The sequence below is a fragment of the Pristiophorus japonicus genome, chromosome 9 (genome assembly GCF_044704955.1).
Source record: "Pristiophorus japonicus isolate sPriJap1 chromosome 9, sPriJap1.hap1, whole genome shotgun sequence".
Classification (NCBI taxonomy): Eukaryota; Metazoa; Chordata; class Chondrichthyes; family Pristiophoridae; genus Pristiophorus; species Pristiophorus japonicus.
The window spans coordinates 218,965,481-218,982,130 of record NC_091985.1 but is presented as its reverse complement, the minus strand read 5'-3'; the positions used below and the strand labels follow the sequence as shown (position 1 = coordinate 218,982,130).

Genomic DNA, 16,650 nt, shown 5'->3' with positions numbered 1-16,650 from the left:
AAAACTGAAATAATGTGGAGTTAGAAAGGAGAAAAAGCCCAAAAATGTAGCAGTCAGTAAAAGGACATCAATTAGTCTCCTCTTATCTTGGAGACATTAAATATTGACAAACTGTGTTATTTGAAATATCAAAATATTAAACTCCAGCTCAGTTAAAAGATTATCAACACCAGCAGAAGCAAACTCCAACAGTCAGAATGAACATGATTCAATCCAGGATGTGATTAACAGCAGCAACAACAGCAGAATCCAAACCTTGCAGTCACTTGTGAACTCTCTGGTGTTTCAGCAGGTGGGATGGCTGATTGAACCCCTTCCCACATTCAGAGCATGTGAACGGTCTCTCCCCAGTGTGAACTCGCTGGTGTCTCAGCAGGTCGGATGACTGAGTGAAACTCTTCCCACATTCAGAGCAGGTGAACGGTCTCTCTCCAGTATGAACTCGCTGGTGTTTCAGCAGGCTGGATGACTGAGTGAATCCCTTTCCACATTCAGAGCAGGTGAACGGCCTCTCCCCAGTATGAACTCGCTGGTGTATCAACAGGTGAGATGACCGATTGAATCCCTTCCCACACTCAGAGCAAGTGAACGGCCTCTCCCCAGTATGAACTCGTTGGTGTATCAGCAGTTCGGATGACTGAGCGAATCGCTTGCCACACACGGAGCAGGTGAACGGCCTCTCCGCAGTGTGAACTCGCTGGTGTGTCAGCAGGTTGGATGACCGAATGAAACCCTGCCCACAAACGAAGCAGGTGAATGGCCTCTCCCCAGTGTGACTGCACTTGTGTCTCTCCAGGTTAGACGATAGGCTGAAGCCTTGTCCACACACCCCACTGTGAACGTTGCTTTTAGCTTTCATGTTCAAAGGCCGATCATATTTCCGTCCCGATGTAATCGAGTAACTCCATGAGATCTTGATGTGACATTTGGTTTGAGATTCCCGTCTGCAAATCCTCCCCTTTTGACACCCTGTAAAATGAATTTCAAACAGGAAAAAGGAAGCTTGAGAGAAAACCTACCAAAACATAAAGACAGGTTGTGAAATTGAGCTTAATGAATCTGGTCATTTGTAGGGCTGGCACTGGAGAAATGTCACCATAAAAGCTGCCAGATTGTCGTTGTTGTTGTTGTTGTTGTTGTTTTCCTTGTGTGGGGGAGGTGCTGCCCCTGGGGCTTCCTGGTGCCGGAGCCCTGGCCGCATGTCTACCAGGCCCTGTGGCTCTGACTCGGGGTCTGAGACCTGCACTCGGTGTTGCTGAGACCGCGCTCGCTCTGCTCAGTCTCCAGCAGCCGCTCTGCGCAGGAAAGCACTCTCTGGGATCAGCCCTTCCCGTGCGCTGCCCCCCCCCCCTGCTGATGGAGATAGGTCACATTCCCCCACGCAGGGCATTCTGGGTAAGACTATCTGCCATTGTCGGAGAGTGGTACAGCACAGAAGGAGGCCATTTAGCCCATCGTGTCTGTGCCAGCCTTTTGGTAGAACTATTCAACGAGTCTCACTCCTCTGCTCTTTACCCGTAGCATGGTATATTTTCCCCTTCAAAGGTTACTATTGAATCTCCTTTCACCACCCTTTCAGGCAGAGCATTCCAAGTCACAACTAGTCACTGTGTAACAAATGATTCCACATCTCACCCCCGGTTCTTTTTCCAATCATCTGAAGTCTGACTCCTCTGGTTACCTACCCTTCTGCCACTGGAAACACTTTCTCCATATTTATTCTTTTTGTACATCTCTATCAAATCTCCTTTTATCCTTTTTTGCTCTCCGGAGGAAACATTCTCCAGTCTCTCCACATAACTGAAGTTCCTCATCGACTCCTTGCTTTGGAGGCAGTTCAGAGAAGGTTCACTAGGTAGATTCCGGAGATGAGCGGGTTGACTTATGAGGAAAGGTTGAGTAGGTTGGGCCTCTACTCATTGGAATTAAGAAGAATGAGACGTGATCTTATCGAAACGTATAAGATTACGAGGGGGCTTGACAAGGTGGATGCAGAGAGGATGTTTCCACTAATGAGAGAGACTAGAACTAGAGGGCATGATCTTAGAATAAGGGGCTGTCCATTTAAAACAGAGATGAGGAGAAATTTATTCTCTCAGAGAGTTGTAAATCTGTGCAATTTGCTGCCTCAGAGAGCTGTGGATGCTGGGACATTGAATAAATTTAAGACGGAAATAGACAGTTTCTTAAATGATAAGGGGATAAGGGTTATGGGGAGCGGGCAGGAGACATGCTGTGTAACCAGGTGCAAACACTCTGCACATCACAGACATCATTTGTTTCCCACTTGGCATGAAAGGAATATGTTACTTGCAACAATTCATTGGATTTGATTTCAAATATATTAGTATGCAAACTGAATCATGTTTCTATGATTGTTTTCCCAACTCAGATTCAAGGCCTCTCTTTTTTTATTTGTCTGTGTACAGTCCCAGGATTCCAACCCTGGGACTATACATGGAGATTCCAATCCTGGGAGTGTACATGGGAATTCTAACCCTGGGACTGTACATGGGGATTCTAACCCTGGGACTGTATATAGGGATTCTAACCCTGGGTCTGTACATGGTGATTCTAACCCTGGGACTGTACATGGGGATTCTACCCCTGCTACTGTATATGTAGATTCTCACCCTGGGACTGTACATGGTGATTCTAACCCTGGGACTGTACATGGGAATTCCAACTCTGGGACTGTACATGGGGATTCTAACCCTGGGACTGTACATGGGGCTTCCAATCCTGGGACTGTACATGGGGATTCTATACCTGGGACTGTACATGGGGATTCTAACCCTGGGACTGTAGACGGGGCATTCCAGCCCTAGGACTATAGAAGGGACTATATGAAACAGTTAATTCAGAGACCATGGTCCAGAACTTAAAGAAGGGTAACTTTGAAGGTATGAGGCATGAATTGGCTCGGATAGATTGGCGAATGATACTGAAGGGGTTGACTGTGGATGGGCAATGGCAGACATTTAGAGACTGCATGGATGAACTACAACAATTGTACATTCCTGTCAGGTGTAAAAATGAAAAAGGGAAGGTGGCTCAACCGTGGCTATCAAGGGAAATCAGGGATAGCATTAAAGTCAAGGAAGTGGCATACAAATTGGCCAGAAATAGCAGCGAACCCGGGGACTGGGAGAAATTTAGAACTCAGCAGAAGAGGACAAAGGGTTTGATTAGGGCAGGGAAAATGGAGTACGAGAAGAAGCTTGCAGGGAACATTAAGACGGATTGCAAAAGTTTCTATAGATATGTAAAGAGAAAAAGGTTAGTAAAGACAAACGTAGGTCCTCTGCAGTCAGAATCAGGGGAAGTCATAACGGGGAACAAAGAAATGGCGGACCAATTGAACAAGTACTTTGGTTCGGTATTCACGAAGGAGGACACAAACAACCTTCCGATATAAAAGGGGTCGGAGTGTCTTGTAAGGAGGAGGAACTGCGGGAAATCCTTATTAGTCGGGAAATTGTGTTGGGGAAATTGATGGGATTGAAGGCCGATAAATCCCCAAGGCCTGATGGACTGCATCCCAGAGTACTTAAGGAGGTGGCCTTGGAAATAGTGGATGCATTGACAGTCATTTTCCAACATTCCATTGACTCTGGATCAGTTCCTATAGAGTGGAGGGTAGCCAATGTAACCCCACTTTTTAAAAAAGGAGGGAGAGAGAAAACAGGGAATTATAGACTGGTCAGCCTGACATCGGTAGTGGGTAAAATGATGGAATCAATTATTAAGGATGTCATAGCAGTGCATTTGGAAAGAGGTAATATGATAGGTCCAAGTCAGCATGGATTTGTGAAAGGGAAATCATGCTTGACAAATCTTCTGGAATTTTTTGAGGATGTTTCCAGTAGAGTGGACAAGGGAGAACCAGTTGATGTGGTATATTTGGACTTTCAGAAGGCTTTCAACAAGGTCCCACACAAGAGATTAATGTGCAAAGTTAAAGCACACGGGATTGGGGGTAGTGTACTGACATGGATTGAGAACTGGTTGTCAGACAGGAAGCAAAGAGTAGGAGTAAATGGGGACTTTTCAGAATGGCAAGCAGTGGCTAGTGGGGTACCGCAAGGTTCTGTGCTGGGGCCTCAGCTGCTTACACTGTACATTAATGATTTAGACGAGGGGATTAAATGTAGTATCTCCAAATTTGCGGATGACACTAAGTTGGGTGGCAGTGTGAGCTGCGAGGAGGATGCTATGAGGCTGCAGAGCGACTTGGATAGGTTAGGTGAGTGGGCAAATGCATGGCAGATGAAGTATAATGTGGATAAATGTGAGGTTATCCACTTTGGTGGTAAAAACAGAGAGACAGACTATTATCTGAATGGTGATAGATTAGGAAAAGGGGAGGTGCAAAGAGACCTGGGTGTCATGGTACATCAGTCATTGAAGGTTGGCATGCAGGTACAGCAGGCGGTTAAGAAAGCAAATGGCATGTTGGCCTTCATAGCGAGGGGATTTGAGTACAGGGGCAGGGAGGTGTTGCTACAATTGTACAGGGCCTTGGTGAGGCCACACCTGGAGTATTGTGTACAATTTTGGTCACCTAACCTGAGGAAGGACATTCTTGCTATTGAGGGAGTGCAGCGAAGGTTCACCAGACTGATTCCCGGGATGGCAGGACTGACCTATCAAGAAAGACTGGATCAACTGGGATTGTATTCACTGGAGTTCAGAAGAATGAGAGGGGACCTCAGAGAAACGTTTAAAATTCTGACGGGTTTAGACAGGTTAGATGCAGGAAGAATGTTCCCAATGTTGGGGAAGTCCAGAACCAGGGGACACAGTCTAAGGATAAGGGGTAAGCCATTTAGGACCGAGATGAGGGGGAACTTCTTCACCCAGAGAGTGGTGAACCTGTGGAATTCTCTACCACAGAAAGTTGTTGAGGCCAATTCACTAAATATATTCAAAAAGGAGTTAGATGAAGTCCTTACTACTAGGAGAATCAAGGGGTATGGTGAGAAAGCAGGAATGGGGTACTGAAGTTGCATGTTCAGCCATGAACTCATTGAATGGCGGTGCAGGTTAGAAGGGTCGAATGGCCTACTCCTGCACCTATTTTCTATGTTTCTAAGGGGACCCATCTCTGGGGCTCTTGCTACAAATGTGTGAGATGTGAACTGAGGAGCATCTTTCGGAGAGATGGTGAGAAATCTAACGTGTGGAGAGTGAGAGAAAAGTAACTGAGGCATTAAGCCTATCCACGGGCACTGGGACCCAGTTGGGACGAAACACTGAAGCCCCACCCACACTTTGCCACTCACTGTTTCAAGATGGCGGAGCGCTGAACCGGCCTTCCTGCACAAAGATGGCGGCCGTTAGCCTGAGCCTGTAACCTGGAGAAAGCCGCGAGCTGCAAACGTGGGGCTATCAGGTTATTATTCCGGGCTTGCGGCATACACCAGTTGTTTAGGAACCCTCTCCAGCCACTCGCGGATCCATTACGCCTCTCCTCTCCGCTGAATATTACCGATTCGTCCGCAGCAGCTTGATACTGTCTCCATCCACCATGCCACTCACCGCGCATGCTCCAAACCAAGGCGGGTCCCGCGCGTGCGCACTTGGCTCCTGTAGGCTGGGTGCAGCACCTTCTCCCCCGCGGTGAATGCTGGGGAAAAGCCCCACCATTGAAAGCCCACGTTCGTGAATAGACCTGGTTTATCGTGATTGCTTTGAGCATGAACCATGTTCATTCTGGTAGCTAGAGTTTGTTTCTTCTAATCTTGATAACCTCTATACCTGGGCTGAAGATTACCATTCCTCATGTTGAGGCTCGATAATTCCCGAGCGGAGCATAAACGCCGGCATGGACTGAATAGTCAGAATGACCCGTTTATGTGCCGTATACCCTTTGTAATTTTGTAGTCTCAGTGTAAGCACTGCGCAGCACACTCGTCTCTGAGTCATAAGGTCGGGGGTGCACTGCACTGTAAATTGAGAACATAAGAACATAACATAAGAACATAAGAATTAGGAACAGGAATAGGCCATCTAGCCCCTCGAGCCTGCTCCGCCATTCAATAAGATCATGGCTGATATGGCCGTGGACTCAGCTCCACTGACCCGCCCTCTCCCCGTAACCTCTAATTCCCTTATTGGTTAAAAATCTATCTATCTGTGACTTGAATACATTCAATGAGCCAGCCTCAACTGCTTCCTTGGGCAGAGTATTCCACAGATTCACAACCCTCTGGGAGAAGAAATTCCTTCTCAACTCGATTTTAAATGGACTCCCCCGTATTTTGAGGCTGTGCCCCCTAGTTCTAGCCTCCCCTAACAGTGGAAACAACCTCTCTGCCTCTATCTTGTCTATCCCTTTCATGATTTTAAATGTTTCTATAAGATCACCCCTCATCCTTCTGAACTCCAACGAGTAAAGACCCAGTCTACTCAATCTATCATCATAAGGTAACCCCCTCATCTCCGGAATAAGCCCAGTGAATCATCTCTGTACCCCCTCCAAAGCCAGTATATCCTTCCTTTAGTAAGGTGACCAAAACTGCACGCAGTACTCCAGGTGCGGCCTTAACAATATCCTATACAGTTGCAGCAGGAACGCCCTGCTTTTGTACTCCATCCCTCTCGCAATGAAGGCCAACATTCCATTCACCTCCTGATTACCTGCTGCACCTGCAAACTAACTTTTTGGGATTCATGCACAAGGACGTTTAACGTTTTATGTTTTGCAGGTGAACTCCAAAAAGAGTTTCATGCACAAGGACAACCAAATTTTAATTTGATTTTACGTTTTAAAGTTTAATTTGTTTTAATTGCCGGTGCTTTTAGTGTCCCCCTCTCCTTTTATAGGGGGCACTGGAAAAAATTTGATTTTAGCGCCAAAAAAAAAAAGGGGCCTTGAAAATGTCTGCTGTGTTACCCAGGCGGGTGGCACGGTTTAATGTTTATGTTTATTTTCAGGTAAACTCAAAAGAGTTTCATGCACAAGGACCCCCAGGTCCCTTTGCATCTCAGCATGTTGTAATTTCTCCCCATTCAAATAATTTTCCCAAGGTGGATGACCTCACACTTTCTGACATTGTATTCCATCTGCCAAACCGTTGCCCATTCGCTTCACCTATCCAAATCTCTTTGCAGCCTCTCTGTGTCCTCTACACAACCCACTTTCCCACTAACCTTAGTATCATCTGCAAATTTTGTTACACTACATTCTGTCCTCTCTTCCAGGTCATCTATGTATATTGTAAACAGCTGTGGTCCCAGCACCGATCCCTGTGGCACACCACTAACCACCGATTTCCAACCCGAAAAGGACCCATTTATCCCGACTCTCTGCTTTCTGTTCGCCAGCCAATTGTCTATCCATGCTAATACATTTCCTCTGAATCCGCGTACCTCTATCTTCTGCAGTAACCTTTTGTGTAGCACCTTATCGAATGCCTTTTGGAAATCTAAATACACCACATCCATCGGTACACCTCTATCCACCATGCTTGTTATATCCTCAACGAATTCCAGTAAATGAGTTAAACATGATTTTCCCTTCATAAATCCATGCTGCGTCTGCTTGATTGCACTATTCCTATCTAGATGTCTCGCTATTTCTTCCTTAATGATAGCTTCAAACATTTTCCCCACTACAGATGTTAAACTAACCGGCCTATAGTTACCTGCCTTTTTCTGCCCCCTTTTTTAAACAGAGGCATTACATTAGCTGCTTTCCAATCCACTGGTACCTCCCCAGAGTCCAGAAAATGTTGGTAGATTATAACGAATGCATCTGCTATAACTTCCGCCATCTCTTTTAATACCCTGGGATGCATTTCATCAGGACCAGAGGACTTGTCTAGCTTGAATCCCATTAGCGTGTCCAGCACTAGCCCCCTAGTGATAGTGATTGACTCAAGGTCCTCCCTTCCCACATTCCTGTGACCAGCAATTTTTGGCATGGTTTTTGTCTTCCACTGTGAAGACCGAGGCCCCGGTTGCTCTTTCAAGTGCGCTAAACGATCCCGTGATGCTACATTTATTTCAAAGAAGAGCGGGCCAGTTATCCCCGGTGCCCTGGCCAATATTTATCCCTCAATCAACATAACAAAAAAACAGATTATCTAGTCATTATCACAATGCTGTTTGTGGGAGCTCGCTGTGCGCAAATTGGCCGCCGAGTTTCCCACATTACAACAGTGACTACACTCCAAAAAGTACTTTATTGGCTGCAAAAAAAATTTGAGATGTCCGGTGGTCGTGAAAGGCGCTATCTAAATTGGTGTCTCAGTGTAAGTGGTCCCTGGATTTGGTGCTTCAGTGTAACTGGTTCCTGAATTTTGTGTCACAGTATTGGTAATCCCTGGATTTAGTGTCATGGTGTAAGTAGTCCCTGAATCTAGTTTATCAGTGTAAGTGGTCCATGAATTTAGTGTCATAGGGTAAGTGGTCAATGGATTTGAGATCACAATACAAGTGGTCCCTGGTTTTACTGTCGGAATGTAAGTGATCCCTGAATTTGGTGTCACAATGCATGTGGTCCCTGCATTTGGTGTCACAGTATAAGTGGACCCTGGATTTAGTGTCATAATGTAAGTGGTCCCTAGATTTGGTGTCAACAACATTTCTTAACTGGGACTGAGGACAAACCCACAGCCCAACAATGTGTTCAGCACTGAATGATCCCACACAAATCTATTCCCAATTAACACAGTCCACATTAATTCACCAGAAACAGGTCAGCACCCACAATTAACTTCAGTACTGCACCTAACTTCAGTAAAACACACAATTGAAAACATTTTAAAGAGAAAATAAACCCCATCATAGTGGTCAGGCCATCAAATCCAGTTTTCTTGTTGTTCAGTACAGACAATGACACAAACATCTTGAAGAGAAATCTTATCAATTTACTACACTTCCCTGACTTTCACAAAAATTTGCATTAATACCAGATTGCACCCAGATGATTTATGCCAATTCACCCAAGAACAATGATTTAAGAAAAAATCCAAATTGATGGTGTAATTTTCCTGTTTTCATCTTACATCTTCACTCACTTCCTCTCGTCAACTTTGATACAGTAGTCAACATTTCATTCATGAGCCCAGGAGGAATTTTTACTGTCTAATACAATATTATCATAATATCTTTACAACATCGATCAAACATTCCCACTTGCTCCAAGTTATAACCCATTTTGTTTGTTTAATTTTATTTAACCATTTTTACTTAACTCTTCTTGGACCTTTTATTCCCCAAAATATGCCAGAGAGCAATTCAGTCTGCAAGATGAAGGATGTTAGTTACTTTTAACACAACAGTCTCCCTCAAAAAACTTCTTTCTGAATATGCAGTTTGAGCAAGACCACATGGATTGGATCTTTTCATAAACCAAACTTGATTATCCCCTTAAATTTCAGTTAACTTTCCCTCCTCATGTGCTTGAACAGCACATCAATTTTAATTTCACAAACAAATTCTGTCCAAACTTTGTGATGTTACAAAGAAGAGCAAAGTAACAATTGCATTTGGATGCAAGTCATTTATCTCCACCTTCAAGCAGTGTGTCTTGGAAAACAGGATTACATGGGATATACGACACAAAAACATACCATTCAGCACAACAAGACCATACTGGCGTTTATACTCCACTCAAGCCTCCTCCCGTCTGTCCTCATCTAATTCTATCAGCATAACTCTCTATTCCCTTCCCCCTCAAATGCTTGACTAGTCTCCCCTTAAATACTTCTATACTATTCACTTCAACCACTTCCTGTGGTAGCGAGTTCCACATTCTCACCAATCTTTGGGTAAAAAAGTTTCTTCTCAATTCCCTATTTGATTTCTTGGTGACTATCGTATATTGATGGCCTCTAGTTATGCTCTTCCCTACAAGTGGAAACACTCATTCTGTATCTACTCTATCAAAACCTTTCATAATTTTAAAGAAATCTATTAGGTCACCATTCAGCCTTTTTTTTTGGAGAGAAAAGAGACCCAGCCTCTCCTTATAGAATAGATATATCCTCATTTCTGCTATCATCCTTGTAAATCTTCTCTGGACCCCCTCCAGTGCATCTATATCCTTTTTTTTTAACATGGCACTAGATTTGTATTCAGTAGTCTTTAGTACAGTCTAACAATGTTTGATACAAGTTAAGCATAACTTCACTACTTTTCCATTCTATAAGAATTCAATTCTGTAACAGTTCTATAACAATTGATCCCGATAATTTAACCCAATAGCGTAATCTTATGTCAAATTTTGTAAAGACACTGTGACATTCGATGTCTGCAGATAACTGGAGATAAATTCTTAAAACTGCTGGATCTCTTGCTATGCCATCAACCTCTCATCAAACTGGAGCAGGCAGTACCTAATATAGTAGTCCCTGGCTGCTACATAGTCTAGAGACACAAGTCTGCATTTTCTGCAACATGCATCAATATTAGAAGCACGTAAAAACACTGTGGCCTTCCTGTGGCAAGCACAAACCACTGGTCTTTAGACATTTCTGATCCCAACATAATATTTCTAATCTAAACATTCTACGATGGAAATATCCACGGCTAATTGGTTGCAAACACCAACTGTTGCTCAATGAATTCTGTCTCTTTCTCTCTCCCTCTCTCTAATGATACCAACCACATTTTCTCCTCTATCAAATGAACTTGACACGAACACCTTTCAGAAGCTGAATTAACCGAGTTCCATATGCCAACATCCCTCTAATCTTCCATTCACTGCAACTGAAAAGAAACCGACAGATTGTACCAGTCAGGATGTGAAAGATATTTATAACAGATTCTAGATGTTCTTAGAATTAGCATTGTTCTCTAATCTGTCCACTCGAGGAGTTTGATAACAGATTATCCTGTGAATATAGAGCTGGGTTATTGGGCTGTGATGTGTTTACTTGTTCATCTTGTTGACTCTAAACTTTTGCCAATTATTTGATATGATCAGTTTACTTTTACGTATTTATTTTTTAAATACATTTCCTGAGTGGAATCAAATTTAAATTGAAACCATGTTTGCAGGTGTGATGCTCTGTTGAGAAATCGAAGGTGAGACGGATGCTGTGGGGCACACACTAAGTCCAGTAGTTGAAAGTGATCAACAGACTGGGTTCTGTGTTTAGTGATTCTGGGCATGTTACCGATATTATCCCTGGATACCAAGACGAGGAAAGGCACTCTGGAAGGAATGAGGAATTGGGACTTGTCCATGAGAGTAACCAAAGGTATGATAACAGAAAAAATATCGAGTTAGAAAGGAGAAAAGGCCCAAAATTGGAGCAGTCGGTAACAGGACATCAATTAGTCTCCTCTTATCTTGGTGACATCAAATACCAACACTGTGTTATTTGAAATATCAAAATATTAAACTCCAGCCCAGTGATAGGGGTTGTTAACATCAGCAGATTAAACCCCAACTATCAAAATGAGTGCGATGTGATTAACAGCAGCAATAATAGAACACAGCCCCTGCAGTCACTTGTGAACTTCCCGAACCCGTAGGATCTTGTTCGGGCCTGAGGCCCACCACACCGGGTGTTTATAAAGTGGATAATGTGGACTGTTTTCCCTTGGGGCCTGGGGCTTGGGGCTCGGGGCCTGGGGCCACACTCGATGCTTACCCCCCAGAGTTTCTCTAACCCACTCCCTGGAGCTCGCTCACCTCCCGTGTTACCACCTGGTGCCGCTGCCCCACCGTACATTCTCAGCTCACACTGCCCGAGTGATGAACGTAGGTCTGGACCAACTCGCTGCGTAAAAATGTTTTTCTTATGTTGCCTTTGGACACAATACTCCAGTTGAGGCCGAACCAGTATTTTATACAGGTTCATCATAATATCCACACTTTTGTACTCTAGCTTCTTCTTAAGCAGTCCCTCGGAGTCGAGGATGACTTGCTTCCACATTAATGAGTTCTCAGGTGACTAATGAGTCTAATACAGTCTCTGTCACAGGTGGGGCAGATGGTGGTTGACGGGATGTTATTTGAAGGGACAGGTGGGTGGGGTGCTTGGGTTGTTGTGCGCTCCTTCTACTGTTTGGGCTTGGATTCCGCTAGCTCCAGGCGAAGAGACTCGAGGTGTTTGGCGCCTTCCCGGATGCTTCTCCTCCACTTTGAGTGGTCTTGGGCCAGGGATTCCCAGGTGTCTGTGGGATGTTGCACCTTTTCAAGGAGGCTTTGAGGGTGTCCTTGAAGTGTTTCCTCTGCCCACTTGGGGCTCATTTGCCATGTCAGAGCTCCGAGTAGAGTGCTTGTTTTTGGAGTCTCATATCGAGCATGCAGATAATGTGACCTGTCCATCAGAGCTGATTGAGCATAGTCAATGCTTTGATGCTTGGGATGTTGGCCTGAGCGAGAACACTGACGTTGGTGCGTCTATCCTGCCAATACATTTGCAGGATCTTGCGGAGGCAGCGTTGGTGATATTTCTCCACTGCTTTGAGGTGCCTGCTGCACATTGTCCATGTCTCTGAAGCATATAGGAGGGCGGGTATCACTACTGCTCTGGAGACCATGATCTCTGTGCCGGCACAGAGGTCCTTGTCTTCAAACACTCTCTTCCTCAGGTGACCGAAGGCTGCACTGACACACTGAAGGCGGTGTTGGACTCATCATCGACGTCTGCCCTTGTTGACAGTAGGCTCCCGAGGTTTGGGAAATGGTTCACGTTGTCCAAGGCCTCATTGTGGATTTTGATAATCAGGGGACAGTACTGTGTGGTGGGGGCAGGTTGGGAGAGGACTTTTGTCTTATGGATGTTTAGTGTAAGGCCCATGCTCCCCTACCCTTCTGTGAAGGTATTGACGATGGTTTGGTGTTCGGCCTCCGAGTGTGCGCAGACGCAAGCATCGTCTGCATACTGTAATTCAATGACAAGAATCCTCCTCAATCGCCTTTTCCCTGTGGTTGAATAGCTCCTCCCAGAGTCGCAATGCAGATTCCGCCCACTAAGGGGCACAATGGACATGATCTTCACAGCGAGTCAAATTAAAGAGAAATGCAGGGAACAATACCAACCTCTGTACATGGCCTTCTTTGACCTCACAAAGGCTTTCGACACTGTCAACCGTGAGGTATTATGGAGGTTCCTCCTCAAGTTCGGCTGCCCTCCAAGTTTGTCACCATCCTCTGCCTGCTCCATGATGACATGCAAGCTGTAATCCTGACCAACGGATCCACCACAGCCCCAATCCACGTTCAGACCCAGGTCAAGAAAGGCTGTGTCATTGCACCAACGCTCTTCTCGTTCTTTCTTACTGCAGTGCTGCATCACACCCTCAGTAACCTCCCCACTGGAGTGGAGCTAGTTTACAGAACAAACGGGAAACTGTTCAACATCCATCACCTTCAGTCCAGATCCAAGGTCGTCCCATCCTCTGTCATTATACTCTATACCTCTATTCTTGAAGCCCAAGATCCCGTAAGTTTCTTTAACTGCTTTCTCAACCCGCGCTGCCACCTTCAATGATTTGTGCACATATACCCCCAAGTCACTCTGTTCATGCACCCCTTTAAAATTGTACCCTTTCATTTATATTTCCTCTCCTAATTCTTCCTACCAAAATGTATCACTTTGAACTTTTCTGCGTTAAATTTCATCTGTCACGTGTCCGCCCATTTCACCAGCCTGTCTATGTCTTCCTGAAGTCTTTCACTATCCTCCTCACTGTTTACTATACTTCCAAGTTTTGAGTCATCTGAAAATTTGGATATTGTACCCTGCACACCCAAGTCTAAGTCATTAATATATATCAAGAAAAGCAGTGGTACCTAGTACTGACCCTGGGGAACACCACTGCATACCTTCTACAGTCTGAAAAACAAGCTTTCCCCACTACTCTGTTTCCTGTCACTTAGCCAATTCCGTATCCATGCTGCCACTATCCCTTATATTCCATGGGCTTTAATTTTGCTGATATTGGTAACAGGTCCAGGATCACAAAATATAAAACCCAGTTGGTTAATCACTTTCAGCTACTGGACTTAGCGTGTGCCCCAACAGCATCTCTCTCTCTCCCCTTCGATGTGTGAATAGAGCATCACGCCTGCAAAGCTGATTTACATTTGTATCCACTCAGCAAATGTATTTACCAAAAGCCTGTAGGCCGATGAGACACTGTTAAGATGCCAGTATGCTGCTCTTTTGCTCTGCATTTTGCCTGTAATGAAAACTAGCTGAACATTTCTCCCAGTATAACCTATGCTGAAATGAAATGCGTGGCAAAAGGAATATTGGCCTTTATTGCAAGGGGGATAAAAGTCTGGAAGTCTTGCTACAACTGTACAGGGCATTGGTGAGGCCACACCTGGAGTACAGGTGGAACCTCACTTTTCCGGCACCCTTGGGACCTGGCCTGTGCCGGATGAGGGGTTTTATCAGATGAGGGGAGGTAATCGGCCCGAGGGGTGGGAGGTCGCTCAAGGTCGGGGGGGGGAGGAGGTTGCCCGAGGTCGGGCCCTGAAGTTTCAGTGGATCGAGTGGGCCCCGAGGTGTCGGTAGGACCAGCGGGCCCTGAGGAGTCAGCGGATCCAGCGGGCCCCGAGGTGTCGGTGGGACCAGCGGGCCCCGAGGTGTCCGTGGGACCAGAGGGCCCCGAGGTGTCAGTGGGACCAGCAGGCCCCGAAGTGTCGGTGGGACTAGCAGGTCCCGAGGTGTCAGTGGGACCAGTGGGCCCTGAGCTGTCAGTAGGCTGAGAGGGCCCCAACGTGTCGGTGGGACCAGAGGGCCCTGAGGAGTCGGCGGATCCAGTGAGCCCCGAGGTGTCGGAGGGACCAGCGGGCCCCGAGGTGTCGGAGGGACCAGCGGGCCCCGGAGGTGTCAGTGGGACCAGCGGGCCTCGAGGTGTCAGTGGGACCAGTGGGCCCCGGAGGTGTCAGTATACCAGCCGGCCTCGAGGTGTCAGTGGGACCCGAGGTGTCGGAGGGACCAGCGGGCCCAGAGGTGTCGGAGGGACCAGCGGGCCCCGGAGGTGTCAGTGGGACCAGCGGGCCTCGAGGTGTCAGTGGGACCAGTGGGCCCCGAGGTGTCGGAGGGACCAGCGGGCCCCGGAGGTGTCAGTGGGACCAGCGGGCCTGGAGGTGTCAGTGGGACCAGTGGGCCCCGGAGGTGTCAGTGGGACCAGTGGGCGCCGGTTGAGGGGCTTCTGTTACTGCTGATCACTTTCTTTCTAGTAAATGTTGATTTTCTGTTTAGGTGAATTATTTAATTAAATCATAAAGGAAAGGCATCATCGTTGTGCCTAAAAAGGGAATGGGAAACCTGGGGGGGGGGGCGTTGGATTGGAGTTCTGTGCATGCACCACCCGGCGACCGGGAATCGTGCCGGACGAGGGTTGGTGCCGGATAAGGGAGTCCCAGATAAGGGAGGTTCAACCTGACTGTGTACAGTTTTGGTCTCCTTATTTCAGAAAGGATATACTTGCACTGGAAGCAGTTCAGAGAAGGTTCACGAGGTTGATTCCTGAGATGAAAGGGTTGCCTTATGAAGAGAGGTTAAGTAGGTTGGGCCTATTACCCATTGAAGTTTAGAAGACTGAGGGGTGATTTTATTGAAACATAAAATTCTGAGGGGGCTTGACAGGGTAGATGCAGAGAGGATGTTTCCCCTCATGGGGAAATCTAGAACTAGGGGGCATAGTTTCAGAATAAGGGGGCGGCCATTTAGAACTGAGATGTGGAGGAATTTTTTCACAGAGGGTTGTGAATCTGGAATTCTCTGCCCCAGAAAGCTGTGGAGGCTGGGTCATTGAATGTATTTAAGGTGGAGATATGGAGATTTTTGAACAATAAAGGTGTCGAGGATTATCAGGAGCAGGCAGGGAAGTTGAGTTGAGGCCATGATCTTGTGGAATGGTGGAGCAGGCTCGAGGGGCTAAATGCCCTACTCCTGCTCCTATTTCTTATGTTCTTATTTCTTTTAATCAGCCTCAGGCCCTTGTTCCTGTCTGCTGTAATTGTATAGAAAGGGGACGGGGCTAGCAGAGCACACGTCCCATCTCTTTAAACACCCTTGGGTGGATATGATCTGGTCCTTAAACGCGTCAAGATTAACCTACACAGAGAGTTTGCTGTCAATAAAGAGAGACGAGAAAGACCAAAGTGCCGTTTGCTCCTCTCAGTGTGGCCCTGAAGGACTCTGTCCAGGCTGAAGTTCTGTTCCCACCGCACAATCCTCCCCCCCAGATTGTCCTCCAGCCAGGTGATGCTAAACACTCAGGTGGGAAAGACAAAAATCTACAGCAATGTGTTGAAAGTAACGCTGATTTATTTACCTATATCCCAAATATTAAAGTCCAGTCCAGTTACTGGAGTATTATCAGCAGAAACAAACCCCAACAGGCAGAATGAACACGATTCAGTCCTGGATTTGATTAACAGCAGAATCCAACTCCTGCAGTCACTTGTGAACTCGCTGGTGTGTCAGCAGGCTGGATGACTGACACTCTCTGCCCACACTCAGCAGGTGAACTGCCTCTCACCAGTGTAAGTGCGCTGGTGTACAGTAAGGTGGGATAAAAGCCCACCTGAAAGCACTAGTCAGTGTGAACACGTTGATGGCACATCAGTTCCCTGGAACTTTTATAGCACTTCCCACAATCCAGGCATTTAAAAGGCTTCTCATCAGTGTGAACTCGCTGGTGTCTCAGCAGGGTAGATGACCG

The 16,650-nt window shown here is 46.2% G+C and overlaps 1 protein-coding gene across 1 annotated transcript; it reads right to left on the bottom strand.

Annotated features, from left to right (window-relative positions):
- Positions 1-221: 221 nt before the first annotated feature.
- On the bottom strand, positions 222-5,350 carry LOC139272836 (zinc finger protein 239-like). Its single transcript, XM_070888952.1, has 2 exons — positions 5,286-5,350; positions 222-969 (listed from the first exon to the last, which is right to left on the bottom strand). The coding sequence occupies exon 2, from the start codon at positions 857-859 to the stop codon at positions 263-265; it is 597 nt and encodes a 198-aa protein (XP_070745053.1). The 5' UTR covers positions 860-969; positions 5,286-5,350; the 3' UTR covers positions 222-262.
- Between the last annotated feature and the right edge of the window lie 11,300 nt (positions 5,351-16,650).

Excerpts from the sequence above, each read along its gene's own strand:
- LOC139272836 (XM_070888952.1), bottom strand. The coding sequence starts at position 859 with ATGAAAGCTAAAAGCAACGTTCACAGTGGGGTGTGTGGACAAGGCTTC.